The 24,987-nt window shown below is 31.6% G+C and overlaps 1 protein-coding gene and 1 pseudogene across 1 annotated transcript; both read right to left on the bottom strand.

The window, feature by feature from the left end:
• Nucleotides 1-634: 634 nt before the first annotated feature.
• On the bottom strand, nucleotides 635-3,246 carry LOC100253097 (anthocyanidin 3-O-glucosyltransferase 7-like; annotated as a pseudogene).
• An 8,613-nt stretch (nucleotides 3,247-11,859) lies between these two features.
• Nucleotides 11,860-13,586, bottom strand: LOC100249635 (flavonol 3-O-glucosyltransferase F3GT2). Its single transcript, XM_002270281.5, has 2 exons — nucleotides 12,923-13,586; nucleotides 11,860-12,795 (listed from the first exon to the last, which is right to left on the bottom strand). The coding sequence occupies exons 1-2, from the start codon at nucleotides 13,398-13,400 to the stop codon at nucleotides 11,936-11,938; spliced, it is 1,338 nt and encodes a 445-aa protein (XP_002270317.4). The 5' UTR covers nucleotides 13,401-13,586; the 3' UTR covers nucleotides 11,860-11,935.
• Between the last annotated feature and the right edge of the window lie 11,401 nt (nucleotides 13,587-24,987).

Here is a 24,987-nt window from a genome sequence, read left to right as displayed (position 1 = left end):
TAATATGATGTTTTTTTATTAAAAAATATTTCATTTTAATATATCAAAATATATACAATTGGCCAATGCCTTTATTAATTAGAGATATATTAAAATTTTCTATTGCATTATCAAAATAACTAATAGAGAAAATAAAATAAAAAAAGAATAATGAACAAATATAATTTTATTATTTAATTATATTTCATGTATAAAAATCAGTAACAAACAAATGAACACAATTAACTAATTTCCTTGTTAATCATAGATAAACTATTTTTTATTAAGAAGAAATTTTTTTTAAAAAAAAAATCAACAAATACAATTTGATTTTTTCCATATAAAAAAAATTCAATTCCAAACAAGATTTCTCAATTTTCATTTTTTAAATTATTTTTTCACGTTTTTTAACACCAAACTATTTCAAGAAAATAAAGCCTTAAAAAAGAAATTTATTTAATTAGAAATAAAAATTAAAAATTAAAAATCTCCTTCTTGATAAATATTAGCACAAGAAGAATTAAGTTATATGAACACACCTAATTCACCAGCTTTTATATATATATACTTCTACATATTATGCAACTTTATGAATTCTCATCATCTTATTCCATGGTCAGTACTTGATTGAAACACCAAAATATTATTTGAACTACTAGTTGGCAGATGAATCCATCTGAAATTTTGTGACAAGCTCTAGCAAAGTATTGAAATTTTGAGATGAACTCCCATTTGGTTCATCAGCCTTCCTACAAAGCTCTTTGAGTACTCCAATTTTTTCTCTCATTTTCTTTCCTTCGCCTAACAAAACTTGTTCCAGGGCACTCACTAATCCACTTTTTGTGAAGACTCCGCCCTCAATTCCCACACCAATCCCCCATACATCCTCCACTGCTCGACAGTTGAGACTATTATCCGCAAAGAATGGCCTGCAGATCATGGGCACCTCGCCTGCAATGCTCTCCATCACTGAGTTCCAACCACTATGCGTCACATGCACTGCAACTGAAGGGTGTTTCAGAATTTGCATCTGAGGAGCCCAGGGAACTACTTTTCCCTTTCCGCTTGTCATCTCTAGAAACCCTTTTGGCAAATTTTTCTTTGCGTTGTCTTTAATTGACCAAAGGAATGGCACCCCAGTTGCTTCTAGGGCTTCTGTTAGTGCTACTAGCTCATCTGGGGATGGGGATAATATGGTTCCAAAGCTGATATATGCTACTGTCTTTGCTTTCTGCTTGTCCAACCATGAGAGGCAGCTGCTCGTATCGGGATTGGATGCTGGCTGTGATGATGGGGTAGGAGGAGCCAAGCATAGAAGCTTTGGGAGCTTGGACTTGAGATCGGTTGCAACTATGGGGTTTAGCTCTTCAACGGAGTTTGCGATAACTGCAGTTGCTCGTGGCAGCAAGAGCCCCATTTTATGCAGCATGCGTGAGGGGGCAGAATCTAAGTCCCCGGAAACTATTCCTTCAGGTAAGTCTCTAACCCGCATTGCTGACAATCCTGGAATGAAGTCAAGGGTTTGGTCTTCATGCCCTGCAACCCTTCAATTTGTGTTATTGTGGTTGTTGAGATGAATCCATGAGGAAGGAAAATGCTTTTCTTACCAATAATTTACAATGAACAACACCACCATAAATGAGAAGCCATTTACCCACCAGTCTAGGAAGAAGGAAATGATTTGGTAATAGGGGATGAAACACATGATTCATAGGTTCAGGTTCAAGTATCATTCACCGAGACGAACAAACACATAAATTGTAACCCATACTATATATCAGGATCTGCAAAAATATATCACAATAAATTCAACAAAAACACCAAGGTTTCACTTACCATTAAGTCCTATTTTTTGCCTTATGGCATCAGTATGAAAGGGGACAGAGAGAGCAGAAAGGCCAGCTATCCAAAACGGCACCCATGGAACCCCCATTTCCTCGGCCATATCCGCACCGAACCATAAAAACGCATCGGTGACCAAGCAGCTAATCTTCCTCGCGGTATCCGCCACCGCCACTTCCATAGCCTGCCTAAAGTTCCCAACCGCCCCCTTCAAGAAAAACCCAACAACCTCTTCAGAGTTCCCGGAAAGCACATGGCCCTCCGGCACCCCATCCACCACGTCGTAGGGTTTAACATTATTAAGGCCATCGGCGCTTTGGGTGGAGAAGAGGAAGGCATTGGAGTTTGCGGTACTGAAGAAGGAGAACTTTGTGTGGGGCGCTGCAAATGCGAGCCTGCGGACAAGTCCGAGCAGGGTTTGAGGATGGGAGGTGAAGGGGAAGGCCTAGACACCAATGTGTTGGTCCATGGAGGCGTAGTTTTTGAAGATATTGGTGAGGATCTGTTTGAATGAAGAAGATAGACAAACAAATTGTCCAAACAGCTGACTTGAAAATATGTGGAAGCCTAAATTAGTTGCTTAATTTCACTGCCATCCATTGTGTGTTTCTTTTTCCTTGCTTACCATGATTCCTTTCCTTAATTATCTTCTTTCTCTTATTTGGTTTGTTCTTCTTTTGCTTTAAACCTCATATCTGTTGATGATGAGAGGATAAAGTTGAAATCTAGCGTTTGATATTTTGTAGTTGTTTGGAATGATAATCTTTTTTGGAGAAAGAAATTTTTTTATGGTAATACCATACCTCAACTAGGATGGAAAATGAGCCTTAATTGTTATAATTTAGTGATTCCATCATCCATGGTTTAGATGAGCATGGAAAAGAAAATGATAATAGGAAATCCATTTTATTTTCCATTGTTAATTACCATATTAGAATTGATTATTTAGGAATAATTTTTTTTTTAAATTATTATTAGGAGAATGAGAAGTTCTTTTGTCAAGATTTTGATACCTCTCTTATTCCAGATATGCCAATATAATTTAGGGAAAATTATACTTTAAGGGGAGACGAGAATGAAAATTACTTTAAATAGGCTAAAACCCAAGGTAGTAAAAATTGTCCATATTTCAATTTTAATTTTTTTTTTTTAATATAACCCATGAGAAGTGGTTATATGTAAAAGTTATTATATTAAAATAATGCTAAATATCTTTATATTATAAAAGCTGAAATGTAGAGTTTTGTTGTAACTTTGTTTCATTTTTTATTTATTATTTTTACTATTATCAAACTGTCATTCCTCCTGAAAAGTTGGATTGTTGTTGTTGAAACACTCATCCCACCTTGATATATTGTGTGAACACTTGTACAACATTTGTTAAATTTAACAAATCATCCTGATTTTTTGTCTCACCTTCATCATGTTCCATGTACTTGTTCTTTTCCACTATTCCATGTTATTTTTATGCTTTGTGTTTAAATTGTTTAGTTTTCTAATATTTTCTTGGTAACCAAGCAAGCATACCAAATAATGTTGTATTTTCCTACAAAACTCAACCTAGAAATTGTTTGAAAAGATTTTAAAAAAATGGAGAAGAGGAAGAATAAAAAGGAAAATCCCAACACCAGAAATCTAACTTGCAATAATTGCCCCATATTTTTTGAGGAAAATAAATAGATTAAATTACGATGAGAGAACATGAAAAAAAAATATATATTTCCCCAATTTTCTTCATAACCAAACAAATGTGCATATAAAACACAATAACAATAAATTTAACCTTGCAAATTTCAACAAAGCATACAAAGGTGCATAGAAACACCACAATAATGAAATTTAGGGTCATAGATTTCAACAACTCTTCCCTTACATTTTCTAGGAACTGAATAGAAAAAACAAAAGACAAAATGAAAGAAAAAATATATGAAAACAAGAAAAAATCTTATTCGTAACTCTAAAAATCTCCTTCTTCGCAAACTAAATGAATCACAACCTATGCAAAAATTTGAATTCCAAACACATTATAAAATGAAGTCTCCCTGTATATGGCGGTGTAAAAGGCAAAGAGAAAGAGAGAAAAAAAGAAGCACGTTTGATTTGATTTTGTTTTGGAGTGAGGCTTTGAGAATTATGAAAATTGGTGATAATCTGATTGGGACGTGGGAAATAGAAAACTAGGGCAAAATGGATCAAAACCAGGGATGGAAATAGACTTATAATTATTAAAAACTCATGGAAATGTAAGGAAAATCTCATAATAATATAATTAGAAGTATAATAGATATTTTAAAGTTGTTTTATTGAAAAATTTGATATACATATGATATAATTTGCGATATTAGATGTAATTATATCATGTCGATCTATAAGAAATGTTAGTTTTGTAATTGTTCTCATTATAAAGTCACATAAAATACTTCATTTCATTAAATATTGATAATTTGTACACATTAAATTCATTAAATAAACTAATTTCATATTCAAAATATACTAGTTCATGTTAATTAAACTAATTAAATAATTTAACATGTTAATTAAATTAATTAAATAATTTAGCTAAGTTAACTAGTTTAATTTAATTCTAAATGTGAAAATAAATCACAAATAATCATCTAAAATAAACATATCAATTTATAATTAAATAATCAAATTAACCTAAGTTAATTTAATAAAAATATAAAAATTAATTACAATTGAATGTAGAAATAGCATTAAATCATCCATGTTGCAAACATACTAATTAATTGAAAATACATGAATTAATTACAATTGCAAACAAAATTAATTACAATTTAAAACAAAATACCTTTAAATGATTGAATAATTGAGAAACCTTAATAAAAATTGGAGTAATGAGAGAGCAAATGAAGAATGAAAGCAAAAATGGATGAAATGGATGAAATTTGGGCTATTTATATAAGAAATTTGGGCCAAAATAGCCGTTGGAATATTAATTTACCGTTGAAAATCAATTTTAGCCGTTGGATAAAAAACTGGGAGCAATTTGGCCGTTGGATTGCTATATTACTGATTCGTGCCCAATTGGTGTATCAGCTGATTCATGTCCAGTTGGTGCTCCTTGATTGAGGGAGTAATCAACAAAATTTATATCCTATTACACCATGAACTAGGGTAGCAAAGATAAAGCTACTATAACATAGTGACTCTAGGATCGTTCACTGGAATGGGTTTTCACTTCACAATTGATATTAATTCAAAGTTGAATTGGTGCTTTTTCATTTCAAGGTTAGCTTTAAAAGAAAACATAATCTTTGGTGGAAAAAGGTTTTGTTTTAAACTAACCAAAAATAGTAACTGATTTTACTTACAAAGAAAAGTGTTTCTTGGAGTTTAGATCACTAGGCTCAGGTTCCTTGTACAAAAAGGGAGTTCCGGTCACTTGTTTCTTTTCCTCGCATTAAAGAATTAACATATAGTTAATTCTCTAACCGGTGTGGTACAGATGCTTCCCCTTAATGGGTTCAAACACTAAATCCCTCTCACTGATGCATCTTACAATGACTCGTGCCTCTTACCTAGCACTTGTCATTCAAAGTGATCTTTAACCTTGGATTACCCGTCAAAAGCTCGCAAGAGATAACTAATGGATGTTTCCATGGAGTCCAAAAGCTTACCAAGTGTTGGCTATTATAGAAAATCCTACCTTCAAACCACCTTCCAAAGGCTCGCAAGAGGTAAACTAGTGCATCTCAATGGACGGAGATCACTTGTCTTACCAAGTGTTGGCCCAGGTGATTTAAAGGTGTTTTAAGTTAACTAAAAAGATAAAAACCATTAACGGGTCACACTTTCTCTTCATTAAAAACTAAAACAACAAAACTTCCAATTTATGCATGTGGAAACTTACCCGGCTTTCTTTACTCTAAGAGACGAAGAGCTTAGCCTCTCATCCTCTGAGGAAAAATCCTCAGAGTTTGATTGGCTAGAAAGAAAAATAATGAGAAAACAAAAATATATATGAAAAGCAGAGCAAGTGCTCTGTATTTTACTTCCTTCCAAAACTATACAAAGGATTAGTCTCTGAGAACAAGCTCCCGAGATTTTGATATTCTATCTAAAGAAGATTACAAACTATATATAAGGGGTTATTCACCCTTTTTCCAAACTTAATAACTAAGGAATCCTATAATTGGTGGGTTACAAGGAGAGTTTGGGGATTTAAACATCAAATATCTAAAGCAAAATATCTCAAAATGTCGGTTGCAAATATCTGGAAGCTTCAGGAGAACACCGCGACACTGTGCAAAATGGCTGCGAAACTCTTCGGGTAAGCGCTATCAAAGGATCCGGATATGTCTGACTGGGGAAGTTGAAACGCCCTCTTCTCCCATCCGGCGTTAGAATTTCGGATGTGAGACATCCGGGTGGAATGTCGGCGGAGTAGAATTCCGGATGTGTTGTCCGGATCATTGACTAAAGTGCACAAGCCTTGCTACGTCATTTCGACAACCTACCACAGCCCACGTTCCGCTGCCCTCCGATGGTGTGTCCGGACGCCCTGTCCGGATATCTTTTGTCATGGATTCCAAAGAACTCTCCTCAATCTCGGATTGCTTTGGTGATCAAAAAGCTATCAAAACACCAAAATTTAACACAATTTGATTAGAATTGATTGCAAGGGTCCTTAATATGTTAATTGGGTTAAAAGGTGATAACTACTACTCAAAAGTGTTTAAAAGAGTTAATTACAAGCTATGAAATAGCACTTTTTGAGTAGTAATCAATTACTGTTGGAATCACATCTAGGTCGTTGGATCAACATGAGCGTGATCTGGGCTATCAGATCACGCTGCATGAAGGAGGGGAAATATCGCCAAAAAATCGACGATTTATCTTTGATTAATCACCGATATATCGGCAATTTATTGCCATCAGAGATGATTTTTTCACAAAATCGCCGATTTATCTCCCCGAGCCAATATATCGCCGATATTTTGGCGATTTTTGTGGAAATATCTTCTCTCCGATTTTTTTCCACGAAATATCATATCGACCCATCCCGATACACGATATATCGGTGATATATCCCTACATTTTCCTCCTTGGGTGTAATAATATGTCTTTAACTATTTATTAAGACTAATTATTTGATTTAGAAAAATGCAATCTATCGTTGAACACACATTAAAACATCAAATTTCAACAAACACTATTTCTTGGAGTCAAGATTATTTTGAATTCTACCACCAACCATGTAATTATCATCGTTTTAAAAACTGGATTGGACCGGTCGGTCACATTTAGATAAAAAAGGTCTCTAATGCCCTCCCTCACCTAAATATTCTCAAACATTCTTGACCTAAGCATTAGTTGAGTTGGAAATTGCAAAGAAAAAGGGAAAGAGAGACTCAATGGATATTCCCATGTTAAATACCATTTTAGAACTTCACTCTTACCATAACAAAATTGGCTTTACTTTTAAATACTAACTATCATCTCCCTATTTGTTTCCACAATCCATCCCTATACTCAACCACTTGCTTGTTCCCTAAACTACTCCACTATAACTAGGGTCCATAGAGGTTCCCTTTGAAAGGCAAACCTAAAAACATATGCCAAGCAAAGCCTTGCCAAGGACAAATAAATCTCTAATAGGGTTGTGACTTGGGGTAGTTTGCAACCCAAACCCAACCCCAACCTGACCTTTAACCCAAACACAATCCATCCTTATTTTTCTAAGCTTAGGTTAAGTTTAGGTTAGACTTGGGTTGATAGGGATTTGCCTTAGGTTAGACAATTGTTTGGGTTCTATGAGACAAATTCAAGGTGGATGGAGTTGAACCCATTTGTAATAACTTTTTTAACTTTATATTTTATACATTTATTCCAAAATTTTGAATAACAAATAATAAATCATTTTAAGATAATAAAAAATTATTATCTTTATAAGAAAATAAAATAATATGTAATATAGTTAAATTATCATTTGAAAGGAATTGAATAGAATATTATTATAAAAAAATAATATAAATTATAAATATATAAATATTATTATTATACTTAGTTTGGGTTCAAGTTGGGTTCATGTTGCACGATGTCCTAACCTAAATTAAATTTAGGTTAACTTTTTTTTTTTTTGCCCATGCTTAACCAAAATGCAAAAAGTGTTGCATAAGCTTGTCCAAAATCAGGTTGGGTTGAACCCACCTAAGTTGCACTGCTAGTCTCTAATGCTAAACCCTCCTTTCTTTTTGTCCATGCAAGAAATCAACCATCTTGTAAAATGAAGTTTTTTTTTCTCAAGGGCTCCATACCATAAAGGAAGTATCTTTGGATCTTCTAAAGTTTCAAGCTCACATTTTTTTAAATGACAAACAAAGACATAAAATATATTGGCAATAGATAGAGTGCTAATCAATATAAGCCTTCCACCATTTGATGGATATTGCCACTTCCACAAAGCAAGCTTTTGTAGAATCTCTCTTATACAACATTCTAAATCATCGAAAATTTTAAGGAGGTTCCAACAAAAGACCCAAGTAGATGATGAGGAGCTCACCCATCCTACAACCTAACAAAGAATCTAATTCCTCCACATTAGAGACCGTCTTACTAGAATTAAAACACTTTTCTTTATATTAGTTTTCAACCTAGAAACTATCTCAAACCACATGAGAGTTTAATGTAAATATATTAGTTGTTGTTGGCATAAATCATAGAAGATGGGAATGTCGCTATTAAAAGATGAGATTCCATCACCCCTTTGCCACCTTTCCCTCCCCCCTTAAACCAAAGATGAAACCACCTTACCTCATCCTTTTTGAGAAAAAAACTAAGTGCCCTTATTGCTAAGACAAATAAATAGGGAGATAAGAGATCCCTCTACCTCAACCCCTATAGCTTTATAGAAAATTAGGAGCATCATTCACCAACCTTAAAAACCTAGTAGTTGATATACACCACTTAGTCTACTAGATCTACTCATGCTCAAAATTGATGTTATTGAGATTTTCTGAAAAGAAATACCTAATTAACATGGTCATTGGTGTTCTTGACATCTAGCTTACAAACCACTGCCCACTAGAGCTCTTCAACCTTGACTCCATCACCTTTTGCAATAAGCATCACATCCAAGATTTGTCTACTCTTCATAAAGGCATTTTGAGCATTGGGAGCACTCTCCCTATCACTTTCTTGAGCTAATCGGCCATAAACTTACCTAGTAGTTTATACTAGCCCACTGTTGAACTAATGGGTATGAAGTCCTGTTAAGTCTTCCGTTCCTTTTTTCTTAGGGTTGTAAAGGAGCTTAGAAAGATGGCATGGACATATGAAGTTTATTGAGTTAACCTATGAAGTCCTTTAGTTCATACCCATTTTTTGGTTGATAAAAGGTGGCATTTAAGCTTTTCTCAAAAAAAGTCCCTCTCATGAAACTCCCTAAAGAAACCCATTACTTCATACTTTACAATATTCTAACATCATAGAATAAAAGACATGGTGAAGCCATCTAACTCTAGGTCTTTGTTTTCTACTCAACCTAGATAAAGCAAAAAACACTTATTCCTCCTGTCTAAAGTGTTAAAAGACATTTGCGAATGCTAGGTCTCCAATCCCTAAATTTCAAAAAAAAAAAAAAAAAAAAAGAATTTGATACTCATTTATCTCTGATTCCTCTATGAGTTAACACCATTCACCTTGATTCTTGAATTCCATTCCTTGTCTTATGGGCATTAACTATTTTGTGGAAAAATTTGGTGCTTTTATCTCCATCCTTTGTTTGCAATTCTCTAGACTTTTCCATCCGAGAAGTTTTTCTAAAATGGGCCATTGATTGTATTCTTCTATTACTACACTTCTATTGCTTCTCTCTTCTTTAAATCTTGATAACCAATTTGATCTAAGACATGTGACTTCCAAGCTTTCACATTCCCAAACCCTATTCATCCCAAACTTTAAGATCGTCCTCCAAAGTTTTCAATTTACAGATAACAACAAAGCTAAAAGATATCATGAAATTAACTCTCTTCCATTAGTTTTTAATAAAGTCCTTGAACCTTCCACTTTAAACCATATAATCTCGAATCTAAGATGGTTTTTACCCCTTCTTATTCCTTCATCCAACAACACAATAAAGTGATCAATGACTATTCTTAGCAAAACACTTGAAATTTTTTTGCTAAAATGGTATTCCCAATCCTCCGATTCAAGAAATTCGGTCCAATCTTAACAAAGAAAGATGTCTCAAACCTTTACCATGTGAAAGGACCTCCATCAATGACTTATCAAAAAAAAAAAAAAAAAGACCTCCATCAATGGAATATTATGAAAATTTAGCTCTTGCATAATCTCTTTAAAGTGTCTCATTGCTGAAGATAGTCTAGAATTTCTTTTCCTTAGGATCCTTACCATATTAAATATCCACCAACACATCAAGTGTTTCCTATAAGCCTCCAATATCTTCATTTCACTTATACCCTTTTTGTGTAGATGAATAGCCAAGAAACACATATTTGATTGCTCTGGGGTCTAATTTTTCTCTATTTTGGCTATGAACATGGACAAAAGAAGTACAATCAAATAATCTAGGTATGAGGCTAGTTGATGTTTTGACATGTGGATAGAATTTTGCAAGGGTTTCCAAGAGAGTCTTGAAATCTAATATTTGTGAGGGTAGTTTATTGATCATGTAAGTGGTACTAAGAACAACCTCTCCCCAATAAGATATAGGAACATTCCCTTGAAATAACAATGCTTGAGTAGCGTTGAGTAAATGGCCATTTTTCCATTCAACGACCTCATTATGTTGTGGTGGGTTTACACAGGATGATTCATGAATAATGCCTTCTTTTTGGAAGCAGGGTGTCAAAATTTGGTTGACATAATCACATGCATTGTCAGACCTAAAGATTTTAGTTTTATCCCCCAAATTGGTTTTGAATCATGGAGTGAAAGTTAGGGACAACACTTTTTACATAGGATTTTTGTTTGATTAAGAATATCTAAGTAATGCTAGTACAGAAACAAACCAACAAGAACCGGATATATTTGGAATTGTGGATGGTCCCCAAATGTCACTTTGAATCAATTCAAGAGACACCTTTAGTATAATTTCATTTTTTGAGAATTGTGAAAGGTGTGTCTCTTCAAAATTTGAAATTTTCCACTGTGAATAAAAATTGTGGAAAGTCTCTTTAAGAGACACTTTTAGTGTAAACCCAATTTTTTTGAAATTATGAAATGTGTTTGAGTATAATTCCATTTTTTTGGGAATTGTGGAAGGTGTCTCTTGAAGAGACACTTTCAGCATAAATTCAAAATTTTCCATTGTGTATGGAAATTGTGGAAAGTGTCTTTTTAGTATAAACCCAATTTTTTGGGAATTGTGGAAGTACGAAAGTCTCAAGAGACACCTTCCATAATTTAAAAAAAAATTGGGTTTATACTGAAAAGTTTCTTCAAGTGACTTTCCACAATTTCCATACACAGTGGAAAATTTCTATTTTATGCTGAAGGCGTCTCTTTAAGAGACATCTTTAGCTTTAAAATCATTTCTACAATTTTTAATACATATTGGATTTTGTGGAATTGTGGAAAGTATCTTTTCAAGAGACACTTTTAGTATAAATCCAATTTTTTGGAATTGTAGAAGGTGTCTCTTGAAGAGACACTTTCAATATATATTGGAATTTGTGGAATTGTGAAAAGTCTCTTCAAGCAACACCTTTTGTATAAATTAAATTTTTTTGGAATTCTAAAAAGTCTTCAAAAGACATCTTTAACTTTAAAATCAAATTCATGAGACATTCAAAATTGCCAAATTGTGGAAAGTGTCTCTTCAAAAGACACTTTTAATACATATTGGATTTTATAGAATTGTGGAAGTCTTTTCAAAAGACACCTTTAGTATAAATTTAGTTCTTTTAAATATCTACCATAATTTTGAAATTTATGAAAGGTGTCTTTTCAAAAAACATCTTTCACATGATAAAAACTGTCAAAAACTTTCGTACATCTATCAATATTTTTCCAACTATATTTTTTAATAATTAATTTTTAAAATTGTTGCAAAAGTTAAAGAAGCCCCTTACATTTTCATCATTGGCATGCATATGTAAGAACATAGAGGCATTAAATTGAACTACTATGCCTATTCATTCGTCACCATCTTCGACAAAGTACGGAAATTCTGAGTTGAGCTCCCATTTGGCTCAGTGGCCCTTGTCCAAAGCTTTTTGAGGACACCAATTTTTTCTGTCATCCTCCCTTGCTGCCCCAAAACTTGTTCTAGGGCTGCCTTTAATCCATTTTTTGTGAGGACCCCTCCTGGAACTCCAACACCGATCCCCCACACATCCTCTATTGCCCGCGAGTTGAGAGTATTATCAGCCCAAAATGGCCTGCAGATCATGGGCACCTCGCCTGCAATGCTCTCCATCACTGAGTTCCAACCGCCATGTGTGATGTGCACTCCAACTGAAGGGTGTGCTAAGACTCGGATCTGGGGAGCCCATGGAACTACTTTTCCATTCCCGCTCGTCCTCTCTAGAAATCCTTCCGGCAAATATTTCTTCAAGTTGTCCTTAATAGACCAAAGAAATGCCACCCCAGTTGCTTGCAGCGTTTCTGCCAATGCTACATGCTCGTCGGGTGAGGGTGCCAACATGCTTCCAAAGCTGATATATGCCACTGACTTCGCTTTCTGCTTGTCCAACCAAGATAGGCAGCCATTCACATCAGAATTCAACTCATCCGGTGAGGACGTTAGGGCGGAAGGAGCCACGCATAGAAGCTTTGGCAGCTTGGACTTGAGATGTGTTGCTACTACGGGGTCTAGCTCTTCAAAGGAGTTGGCAACAATAGCAGTTGCGCGTGGCAGTGTGAGCCCCATTTTGTGTAGTATGAGTGAGGGGGTAGAATCCAAGTTCCCGGAAGCTATTTCTCCAGGTAAGTCTTGGAAGGTCATTGCGGACAGTCCTGGAATGAAGTTAAGGGTCTGGTCTTCATGACCTGCAATCGCGTAAAATATTACTCCAGAACATAAATAAATCTTTAACAACAGAGCTGGTATCAGTCTGCAAAACTAGCATAACAGTTTCATAAAAAACTTTAACAAAAAAACTAAGGTTTCGCTCACCTCTAACACCCATCATTTGCCTGATGACATCAGTGTGTAAGTGGGCAGAGAGCGCAGAGAGGCCAGCGATCCAAAGTGGGACCCAAGGAACCCCCATTTCCTCAGCCATATCAGCTGCAAACCACAACAAGGCATCAGTCACCAGGCAGCTAATCTTCCTCCCAGTCTCCGCTACCGCCACTTCCATGGCCCGCTTAAAATTCGCAGGTGCTTCCTTCAAGAAAAGCCCATCACCCTCTGCAGGGTTCCCAGACAGCACATGACCCACCGGCACCCCATCCGGAACATCATAGGGTTTCAGATTACCAAGAACACCACCGGGGCTTCGAGCGGAGAAGAGGAAGCTGTTGGAGTTTGCAGTGCTGAAGAATGAGAACTTGGCGTCGGGTGCTGCAGACGCAAGCCTGCGGACCAGCCCCAGAAGCGTTAGAGGGTGGGAAGCGAAGGGGAAGGCCAAGACACCAATGTGTTTGCCCATGGGAGTTGATATAAGTGTTTTCCTGGGTTGTACCCGGGGTGCATATATACTGATTTTGCCCAGCTGCTCCTTGAAAATTTGCTGATGCAGAGGCCGCCACGCCTTGCCCGCCAGTCTTCACTTCTCACTCTAATTAGGTGGAAACTTGCTTTTTGGTTGGTACCGTAAGCATGACTCATGAAAAACTCAATGTAATGAATGAAGAACCGTACGTGTGGGACTTTTTCTAGCCTTCCTAATGCTCAAAAACCCTTCTTGATACAAATAAGAAGCCAGATGTTTAAGATGTTTTTTTTATAACTGTTAGGGATAGGCTTAAACATAAAAAATGCCAACTAAAAACTTGTAAAATTCAAAGCATTTAAAACACTTCACTTTTTTGTTACGTGGGTGAGTCTCACATTTATTGTAATTATTGGCATTTAATCCAAATATTCAATAGAATAATATACATTTATTCAATGGAATAACACGTAACTATTCATTGGATAATATATCACATGAAAAAAATAAACAAAAATAAATTAAATTATGTTGTAATATTCATATCCTATTGGTATTAACACATCATTCTCAGTATATTAACATCATTCACCCAGCACATTGAAATTATTTAATAATTTTTGTATACGTATAAAACTCACAAGTCTCATGAATTTAAAATAGTATTTTATTTGGTTTCATTAGTGATTCATAATATAGGTATGTTATGAAATATGGTATGATTATACAAAATTATCACTTTTATAAAAACAGTTTACAATTTTCCTAATTAAGTTTTATTGTAATGTATTGTAATGTAAGTGTATTTATATTGTAATTATAACATATTTTTATTGCACCTGTATTTTATAATAAAAGTAATAATCTTAGAGATCACTTTTTATATTTCATTAATATTTAACATATCATATGTATTAACATCATCCAATCGATGTATTGAGAAAAAAAAGACGAAAAAATTATATATGAAAATTAAGAAAAAACACTATACAAAGGAAAAAAAAAATATAGAAAAATCATTTAAATTTAAAATTAGAAATATATATATATATATATGAAAAAGTCATCATTTTTATTATATAATTATGAAACTTGCTTTTTTCTTAATAAAATAAGAAAAAAAAATTAAATGTCATTTTAAAAATATTTTTTAGAAGTATTTTTTGTTTTAAATAGTAAATTTAAATAACAACTTATACTATCATTATATATAATAAATTAAATCCAAATTTTTGATTTAAAATTTGAATGTCATGGGGCCCATGCACCATAAAATGTTTTGAATTTTAAAAGCTTTTAGTTGAAGGACATTTTTGGTATTTAAGCATATTATTGTCCTTCCTAACGGTTATTAAAATGGACCACTCTTCCCAGTAATTATTTTATTTAGTCCACCCTATCCGATAATTCTCCCAATAGTTAAATTAGATTTACAAACAAAAAATCAAAACCATAATCATTGATTATGATTATCACTTGAAAATTTAAAAATATTAAAATACAAACAATAAAATAATATGGCAATATGGTAAGATTTATAAAATAAATAAATATTTTTTTAAGAAATATAGAAAATCTTATGTCATAAATCTCTAAATTTATTTTATATGTTTATTTTTATATTAAATTTGTTCTCATTAATGATTTATTGTATAATATTATTTTATGTTTAAAATGTCCATAAACAATTAAAATCAATAAATATGAAAATATGAAATTGTGGAAAAAAATTGAATTTAAAAAGATTTCATGAAGCCAACACATTAAAAAAAATGAAGAGGTATTATGGAGGAGACAAAAAAAAGAAAAAAGAAAAAAGAAAAATTATGTGGCTGGTTGGTTTCCACATGTCATTTTAAAAAAAAAATATTAATCACTACGTAATTCTCCCAAATTAGGGAGAATAAAGTGCATATTCTGAGGATTATTTTCCTCTAAATGTATGCACTTTGAAAGTCAAAAGTCAAAACTTAAAAAATTAAAAATGTAATCCTTTTAAGATGGTGCACCCGTACATGATTCTCCCATAAATATTATAAAAGAACATTTGAAATAATATTTGAACTTCCTAAAACTATTTTCATGGATTTTGTATAGCCTCTTAGTCACTTCAGTCTTCTTGGAGCATAAGAGAACATTTATAGGTGTGGGTCAGGTTCACCAGTAATATATTGAATTTGGGCAACCCTCTTTCACAACAAAATCAACTTCAATCTTATCACGTATGAGAAAATTTATGGGTGTGGGTCAAGTTCACTAGTGATATATTGAGTCTTTCACAACAAAATCAACTTCAATCTTATCACGCATGAGAAAATTTATGGGTGTGGGTCAAGTTCACTAGTGATATATTGAATCTGGGCAACCTTCTTTCACAACAAAATCAACTTCAATCTTATCACGCATGAGAAAATTTATGGGTGTCGGTCAAGTTCACTAGTGATATATTGAATAGGGAGATTTGTGTTTTGGGGTGAGATGTGCCTAAAAATTGGCCCAAGGTCTTTATATCACCTATAATTAACGACAATGATATAAAATAGTGATGGACTAAAATACTCATTTGACATATTCCATGTTCATGTTGGTTTTTGTTGGATCCATCATTTATTAAACTATTTTATCTTTATTCGACTACCATTCACATACCCAACACAATTTTATTTCACTGGTTTGGATTTTTCATTGTTTTTAAAAACTTTTTTCATAAATAATTACAATTGGGTATTATTTTCTATTTTAAATTATAAATAAAGAAAAATTACATTAATGATTTTAAAACTATTTTGAAAAATACCTTCTAAAAAAATATGGTAATATGATTTTTATTTTTTTTATATTTTCTCTTTTTGAGAATACCTTTAATTAAAAATTGAAAACTATTTTTAAAAATGAATATTGAAAACCTTGTTTGGTACTATTTTTTATATGAAAATAATAAAAAGAGTTAAATTTCATTTATTGATTATCCATTTTTATGTTTTTTATTAGTTATTTTAATATATATATATATATATATATATATATATATATATATATATATAGTATGTTTATAATTAAACAAAAGAATTGGTTAATTGTGTGTATTTTTTTGTGTTACCGTCTTTTACATAAAAAATAATTAAATAACTAAATTATATATATTTATTACTCTTTTTAATTTTATTATTTCTATTAGTTTTTTTTTTTTTGGAATTGCAAATTTTAATATATCTATAATTAACAAAGTAATAGATTAATTGTGCATATTTTGATCTATTAAAATAAATTACTTTCTAATTTAAATAAATAAAATGAAATAAGTAAATAAATTCAAGGTTATTTCTATGTTCTAATTTATCTTATATTAATATTTTTTATGGTTAAATAGACTTTTTATTCTTTTTTTCTTTAATTCCAAAAATAAAATGAAATAATAAATAAAATTGGGTTTATTTCTATTTTCTAACATATCTTATATTTATATTTTTTATGGTTAAATAAATTTTTTATTATTTTTTATTTATTTCCAAAAATTAAAGGAAAAAAATAAATAAATTTAGGTTAAATTATATTTTTAAAATAATTTATTTGTCTTATTTTTAATTACATTTTGCATTGAAAATAAAATAAAATAACATTTTATTTGTTTTAATTATTTTAAATGTTAAATCATTGGAAACTTAATTCACACATCCACGTGGACATAATTTATGCATGTGTATGAAATTTATATCATTATACAAGGTTGTTACACTAAATGTACAAAGTAAATGCGCTAACTGTACAAGGTAAATACACTAACTATACAAGGGGTGTATAAGACTGCCATTTGTAGAGGATTTTAGTTGATTTTAAACTTTTTTTTTTCTTGTCATCCAAGAACTGTATACTTTCCTACCGCAAATTCCTTCATCTTATGCACTTTATTTAACTCACATATAATAATTCAAATACTCCCAATAATGATGTTGGGGGAAAAAAAATTGTTTTGACATCTTACGCCATTTTTTAAACCAAATCATTGAAAATATGGTTCACACATCCTATGTGGACACATAATGTATGCATGTGGATGAAATTTGCATCATTGTACAAGGATATTATGCTAACTATACAACAAAATGTTCTAATTGTACAAAGGGTGTACAAGGATACTCTTTATGAATGATTTCAATTGATTTTGAACGACTCTTTTTTTATTTTGCCATTTAAGGATTGCACACTCTCATGACACACATTTCTCTATCACACACTCATCTCATTCACTTTTATTTAACTCGTACATGACAATTCAAATACCGACCCTACTAATGATGTTTGAGGAAAAAATTTGTTTTTATGTCTTCCACTATTTTGTGAACTAAACCAATGGAAACATAGTTAACCTACATATGAACACACATTGAGTGAAGGATATATAAAATTTGGGCCACTATACAAGGTATTTACACTAAGTGTACAAGGTTATCATTTGTGAAGGATTTTAAGTGATTTTGAAAAACTCATTTGCTTATTTCCCCTAGCCGAGGATGGATGACAGTCCTCACATATATTGGTTAATCATACATTCATTTCATGCATTTTATCTAACTCTTATATGATTATTTGAATATATATCCCACTAATGATAATTGTGGAACAAAATTATACAACAACTTTTCATGTTTTTTTAAACCAAACCAATGCAAACATGATTAATCGACTTATTGACAGATATTCATAAGACAATGTATGGAATCTGGATTATTGTATAATGGTATTACACTAAATATACAAGGGTGTACACGATTGTTTTTTTTATTAAGGTTTTCAAGTGATTTTGAAAACTCTCTTTTTTCTTTTCATTCAAGGATCGCACAATTTCCCCACTCAAATTACCTTGCCAAGAATTGTTTCGACTCTTATTTTTAAACTTCATCATCAAAATTTTGTAATTGCATGTTTTGTTTTTGTAGTTTCGACAATGTTTTTTCTTTCCAACATTTTTTTTGGGTGAAATTTTATCAAAATGAATCTATATTTAAAAATCTAATTTAAAATTGTAGTCATATTTATTAAAAAAATTTACTAAGATTATCTTAAATTATTTTAATATATTTATACTCATTTATTTTAAAAATGAAAAACTAATTTTCTTTAAACATGTTATATTACCTTTCAAGTAAAAAATTAAATAAATTTGAAAGTCAATAAAAAAATTAAATACCACTTTCAATCATTTTTAGATAAAATTTTATATAATATATTTTATTTGAAATTTAATTTAAAAAGTTTCACTAAAAAATTGTGTTAGACAATTTTCTTGTTATTAGTCAAAATATTTTGCATTAGTTTATCTAGAAAAGAAAAATTATTAATATAATATTAGAACTTCATATATTAGTTATTTTTTTCAATAAATTTATATTTTTTAAAATTTTAAAATAAAAACATTAAAACTTAAAAGGATAAAAGGGTAAATATATACAAAAAAAAAAAAAAAAGAATAAAGTGATGGTTAATTTTTAAAAAATTTAAAATATTGTTAATGTGTAAAATATATAAAATAATTAAAAATAAGAGAAAAATATAAATAAAAGGGTAATATAAATTTAAAATAAAAAAATGAAAGTTAAACTAAAAGACAAATACAAATAAAAAATATTTGGATGAATTGTAAAGGTAAATATAAAATTAATAGCAATTAATACAGTTATTAATGATATAATAATGGAATGAAAATGGGAATATAATTATGAGAAATTAGCATTTGGCATAAAATAGAAATATAGATTGGAAGAAAAAAAAAACAAAAAGTAGAAATGGGTAATAGGTAATAGGAAATAAAAAAGGAAAAAAAAGATAAAGAAATTAAAATTTACATTCGTTGTGTGTTTATGTAGGGGTTAAGGGTATTTTAGGAATTAACGAAAAATAATATCCTTTTCAACTCAATTTTTACACTTTATTCAGGTTTTGGGCTTAAATGTGAATGATAAGACTATGCTATGTCAATTTTCAAGCCTATCTTACCTTAAAACACAATTCTCCCTATATTGAATATGGGTAACCTTCTTTTATAGTAAAAACAACTTCAATCTTGACGTATATGAGAAAATTTATAGGTGTGGATTAGGTTAACTAGTGGTATATTGAATTTGGGCAACCTTTTTCCACAACAAAATCACTTATATTATTTCTTATTTATGTCTAAAAGATTTAGAAATGATTGAGAGGTGTAACCATTTATATAAAATTTTTATATGGGATATTTGTATATATCATTTACATTATAGTATTTAAAAATAATTAATTAATATAATAATTTACAATGCTAAATTTTTTAATAAAATTTTAAATTTTTTTGTATCAAATTAAAAATACCAGTTATTTAATTATATATATATATATATATATATATATATATATATATATATATATATATATATATATATATATATATATATATATAAATAATCACATAAGTTTATTAATCACTTGCATATTAATAAATAACAAATAAAAAAATAATATAATAAATTTATAATATTAAATTTATATATATAACTCTATATTTAAGCTTGAAATCATAATTGGTAACTATGACTTTAAATTTAAATTTAAAACCATAGTTGATCTACAATTTTGACCATTTTAAAAAAATTACAAAACCATAATTACCAACTATAGTTTTGTGATGTGGATTCTCGCATAGCATAAATGTACTAGATTGAGAATTATTTTGCTCCTCAACTCACTTTATGGATTTTTCTTTTTTAAAAGGAATTATTTTTAGTCAAAACTTGAGATACTCAACCACACTGGCTAGTTACATTATGTTATAAATTTATTCTATTTTAATATTCATTATTTTTTTTAACAAATAAAAAATTATATTGTATGCTAATATTTATTATTAAAAGATATGAAATATTTTTCATATCTAGTATTACAAGGGCACTGATTGTCTAACGGTGTATCTCAAGCACACCGACTATCTCCATTGTGCTATACTCATATTTGGTTTGTAAAAAAAAAAAAAAAAAAATTATATTTTAGTGTTTGATATTAAAATAAAAATTAAATCATTCCAATATTTTTACTAAAAAAATATATGAAATCTGTCTCATATTTATTGTTATTTGAAAATTATTTTACAATTTAAAATTTAGTAAATAATTTTCTATTTATTTGTTAATAATAGTCTTGATTAAAATATATGACATTTATAAATAAAAAATGGTATATAATGTTATTGAAAACATTAAAATAATTTGTATGTATATAATAATACATATATTCTTATAATTTTACAATGTATTTTATACATATTCTTTTGATTCTTCTTTTTAACTATAAATTTATTATTTTAATAAAAAATTTATATTTTGAAAAATAAGTAGTATAAAAAATAAAAATAATAATAATTGATGAGAAGAATAAATTTATGGTACATGAGATATTATATCCCATGTCTCAACGTAGCATAGAGGGAATATAAAATGGGGGTTGGATAATCTACCACTTATTTTGTTTTTGTCCATTATGGGAGAATACATTTCCTCGTAGTTTATATTAGGTCTTTGTGAGAAACCTTGGCCTTGAGCAACAATTCGTACTTTATATCTTATGATTTCATTATTCTCATTATGTTTTCTTTAGAAGAAAAAAAACTCATTTATATCTGATAAGTTTGATGATTTTAGGTGTTTAAACTATAGATCTAAATACTTCTCGTTTTTCCAACAACTCTAATTTTGCCCAAGTAATTTCTTTCTATTTTGCTTAATTTTTTCTATGTTAGCATTCTTCTAGATTATGTGGTTTAGGGTTATCATAATTTCTTATGATGTTAATCCTATTAGAAACTTCGGATTAATCTATTCTTTGATCCTAAATCCAATAAGGTGCACACAACTATCCTTAGGGCTATTTAAATCTAACGTTGTAGAAAAACATGACAACAAAAACCATTATTATTAGATCTAGAGAATATTGAAATCACACCTATGATCTAGATGTTTGTAGATTAATTCTAATATGATGAAGTCCTCGAAAATGTTGTGGAGCTCATCTACCTAATATTTTTCCACCCAATCTCTTCTCACATGGATCTAGGCATGAGAAAAGTGTGGGTTTTTCTCTTCTTCCTTTAAGGAGGTTAAGGTTTCCTTTTATTAGCTCTCTGTAAGACATAATGCTAAGAAAACCTCTTGAAGCCCTAATTCTTAAGGGGCATTTATAGACTTCCTTATGAGCTAAAGTAAGTTGAGCTCAAATTGGGCTTGGATAACCTAATCTAGCCTACATGAGTTCTAATATTTTATTAATTATCCCTATTGGGTTTTAACTAATTGATTAACCCAATCCAGAAATTCAAATCATAACATCCAGTGCAACCTTGCACTTATGTACCAAAAACCTAAATCTCTCAAATAAAAAGTGTCTTCATGAATTAGGAACTCAAGTGAGGACCATTAGGATCTATGGGAAAATATTGGTTCTCTCATAATCTAATTTTGAATTAGTTCAACATTCCACTAAAAAAAAATCAACTGTATTCCAGTATCCTTGTAGACCTTCAATTTTGTCCCTTTAGCACATGTCTTTAAATTCGTTTTTAGTGCCCCATAGTAGTTCCTTGATGGCCCAGTATTACTCACCACTTACCTTTTTTTTGAGTCACCTCGGAGACTTTGGTTGAGGGATTATTTGATCCCTTATTGTGACCCCTGGCAGCCCTAACTTAGACTTAGGCTTTTCTTGTCTTTTTTTAGGATAGCTTTTAGATACACTTGGCCTTTAGGCACCGCTCTAGGCCCACTTAGGCACACTTGGCCCATTAGGCACTTTTAGACTCACTTTTTGTATGACTTGCGTGTTTGCATGGCTCGTAGGGCCCATTTTTTTGTTAATTTGTTTATTTTTATTTTATTTTATTTTATTTTCCTCTTTATATTATTTTCCTTAACTTATTTATTTATTTATTATTTTTACCATTTTCTAATTTATTTACTTATTTATCTATCCATGCAATTATTTAACTTCTAAAATTTCATGTTTTTGCAAGGAAACTTACTATTGGAGTTTAAGGAAGGTGGGACTCTCCTTGGAAGGTTTTGGAGAGGAATTTGAAATTGGGAAGATTGCTTTTGAATTGGAAGATTTAAAAAAGGATAAGGAGAAAAGAAGAGAGAAAATAGGAGATTTCGTTTTTTTAGGGAAACAAATTTAGGTATTGAGGGATGATATATATATGTGAGAAAATGAAGAAAAGGGGGCAGCACGTATTGGAGTTTTTGGTAGGGAGAAGAAGGAAGATAGCAGAAAAGGAGATTTTTTTTCAAGAAAACTTTCAACACGCATTGGAGAAAGGAGAGGGAGAAAGGAGTATTCTTTTGGGGGATTCCGGGTTTGTCTTGGGGAGAAGCACAGAGGGAAGGACTGGCAGCACGCATCCTCATCTCATTTAAAGCCGAGCAATTCCTCTCAAAGATTGGTTCTTCCAGGTATGGTCATGTGAAATTTGCATTCTCTCATCTCTATATGATCCTAAATATTATTCTGCAAGTCCCGGTGTTATCTTATTGATTGTTGTGGAGATTTAGGACTGATCTTTCTTTTGCTGAATATATTTAAGCATGAGCATGCTCTGTTTTGGTTTCTATTTTTAGCCCTTTTAATTTCTATTGTTAATGGCTGATGAAGGGGGTTGTCATTGATATTGATATCCAAGAATCGTTCTCTTATTCTTTGATATCCCCACCTTTTTTTTTTTAAGCCCGATGGAATGTGACTTGGCATTTTTTCTCTTTACTCACCTCTACTCTGTTTTCTGGAGTTCCTTTTCTTTTCCTTGTATTCGTTTCTTCCTTTTCTTCCAGGCGATAAATTTTGGGATTCTTGGAATGAGAGACTTTAGACTGTCTAAATTGGAATGTCAAGATGCAGTGTTGATGTCTTAACTGAGGTTTGCTGGGTCCAGTTGTGTGGTAGAGTGCCTACCAGTTTATGGATGCAGATCGTGATACTCGGATGTCAGTGTGAAGTTGTGATTAAGGTGAAAGTGTTGAAATCAGAGCTTAGAAGAAGGCCATCGACTGTTAGGACTGATATAGAAAACAATGGGAACACGCATTATCCTTCCATTTTAGGCCACTCTATTGCAAATATTCACTCCCTCTTGGAGGCGGGTGCATTTTCTGGTTTCAAAGCTGAAGAGATTGATATTGAGATACTTTTCAACGCACAAAAGCAGGATTTGGATGGGATGAGGTTTGGAATATGACATCAAGGATATTTTCAGTTTGCTCTTGATGAATAAATGAGAATCACGTACAGACTTTGCCCGTTTGTCCAGCTATGAAACTAATTGATGCAGAATTCTGGAACTAAAGGGAAATGCTACACAACTCTGCTTTGCTTTACTTAAAATTCCAAAATTCGAGCATTGCTGATGGCCTCTGAATGCATAGAACCCCTTATTATCGTTGATACAATCTGATAGCAACATAGTTGTAGAACTTGGCGTTTTTCTTTTATTTAAGAGATTGTTGGATGATGAATAATTAGCAGGAGCAGATCTCAGCTTTTCATCTGGGCTTTGGTGACTGTCAAGTCACAATATGGAATGCTAAATGATGGTGCTCGTTTCCATGTCATATCACACTTGATTTGAGAAGTAGTCAACAGCAGAAAGAAGGAAACTGATGTAGCTTCTGTGGATGAGTAAGTCTCAAATACTTCGATTGGGAGAGCCTTCTCTATATAGTAATCAATCAGATGAGGTATCTTGCATAGAACATCTTGATCTTGCCTCTTTTGTTGCATATGTCAATTCTGGTCAACCATGGAATTTAAAATCCTCATTGCTGTTGTCTGGAAGAGAAACTATGGCAATTAGAGAAGACAATAAAATTAAAGGATCACGGGTAGTGCCAGAAGCTGGGAGTCAGAATACTGTTTCAGTAAAAGCTAGCAATCAACTATAATTCGTCATGATTGCATCTAAAGCTGAAATCAACTTCTATGCTTAATCGATTTTATTGAAGAATCTCTCGAGATGCTCCATTAGTGGACAAGCAATCCTATGACAGTAACCTTCTGTCAACTCCATTACCATGAGGACTCTTCGAATTAAAATTCTACGCTAAAGCAAAATTGAAGACTTACATCCCGTGAGCTGATTTGCCATCCAGATCGCGAAGGTCCAGAATTCCAGTTTTTTTTTTGGGCTGAAGCTAAGAGACAGTCCACTTTACGTTACAGCAAGGGCATGGAAGCTGAGGTTGAAAGGATATACGTTTAGCATGGCATCTTCAGGGAAGACCCGCCTAGAAATACTGATATTTTCTGCAGCTTCCAGTGGCTGTTAGATGTGAATTGATGCATTTGGAATCCAACAATTAATGGACATTTGTCTGATTCACAGCGTTTGGATGCGGTTCCATCAAAGACAGTAGAGAAGCCTGGACCTATTGATAATTCTGATATTGTTTTAAATGGAAATGAATAAGAACTTGATGATCTGGAGATTCTTAATACGCTAGAGGAGGGACATGATTATGTTTTAGTTCCTTAAGAAGTTTGGGATAAGCTTTTGACTGGTATAAAAGAGGACCGA

The sequence above is a fragment of the Vitis vinifera genome, chromosome 6 (assembly GCF_030704535.1).
Source record: "Vitis vinifera cultivar Pinot Noir 40024 chromosome 6, ASM3070453v1".
NCBI lineage: Eukaryota > Viridiplantae > Streptophyta > Magnoliopsida > Vitales > Vitaceae > Vitis > Vitis vinifera.
Note: the sequence above shows the minus strand (reverse complement) of the source record. Positions and strands in the feature narration are given on the sequence as shown.

Bases quoted from the DNA above. Each gene is read 5' to 3' on its own strand.
- LOC100249635 (XM_002270281.5), bottom strand. From the start codon at position 13,400: ATGGGCAAACACATTGGTGTCTTGGCCTTCCCCTTCGCTTCCCACCCT. The intron at 12,796-12,922 runs GTGAGCGAAACC...ACGCGATTGCAG, and splicing joins GCAAATGATGGGTGTTAGAG to GTCATGAAGACCAGACCCTT.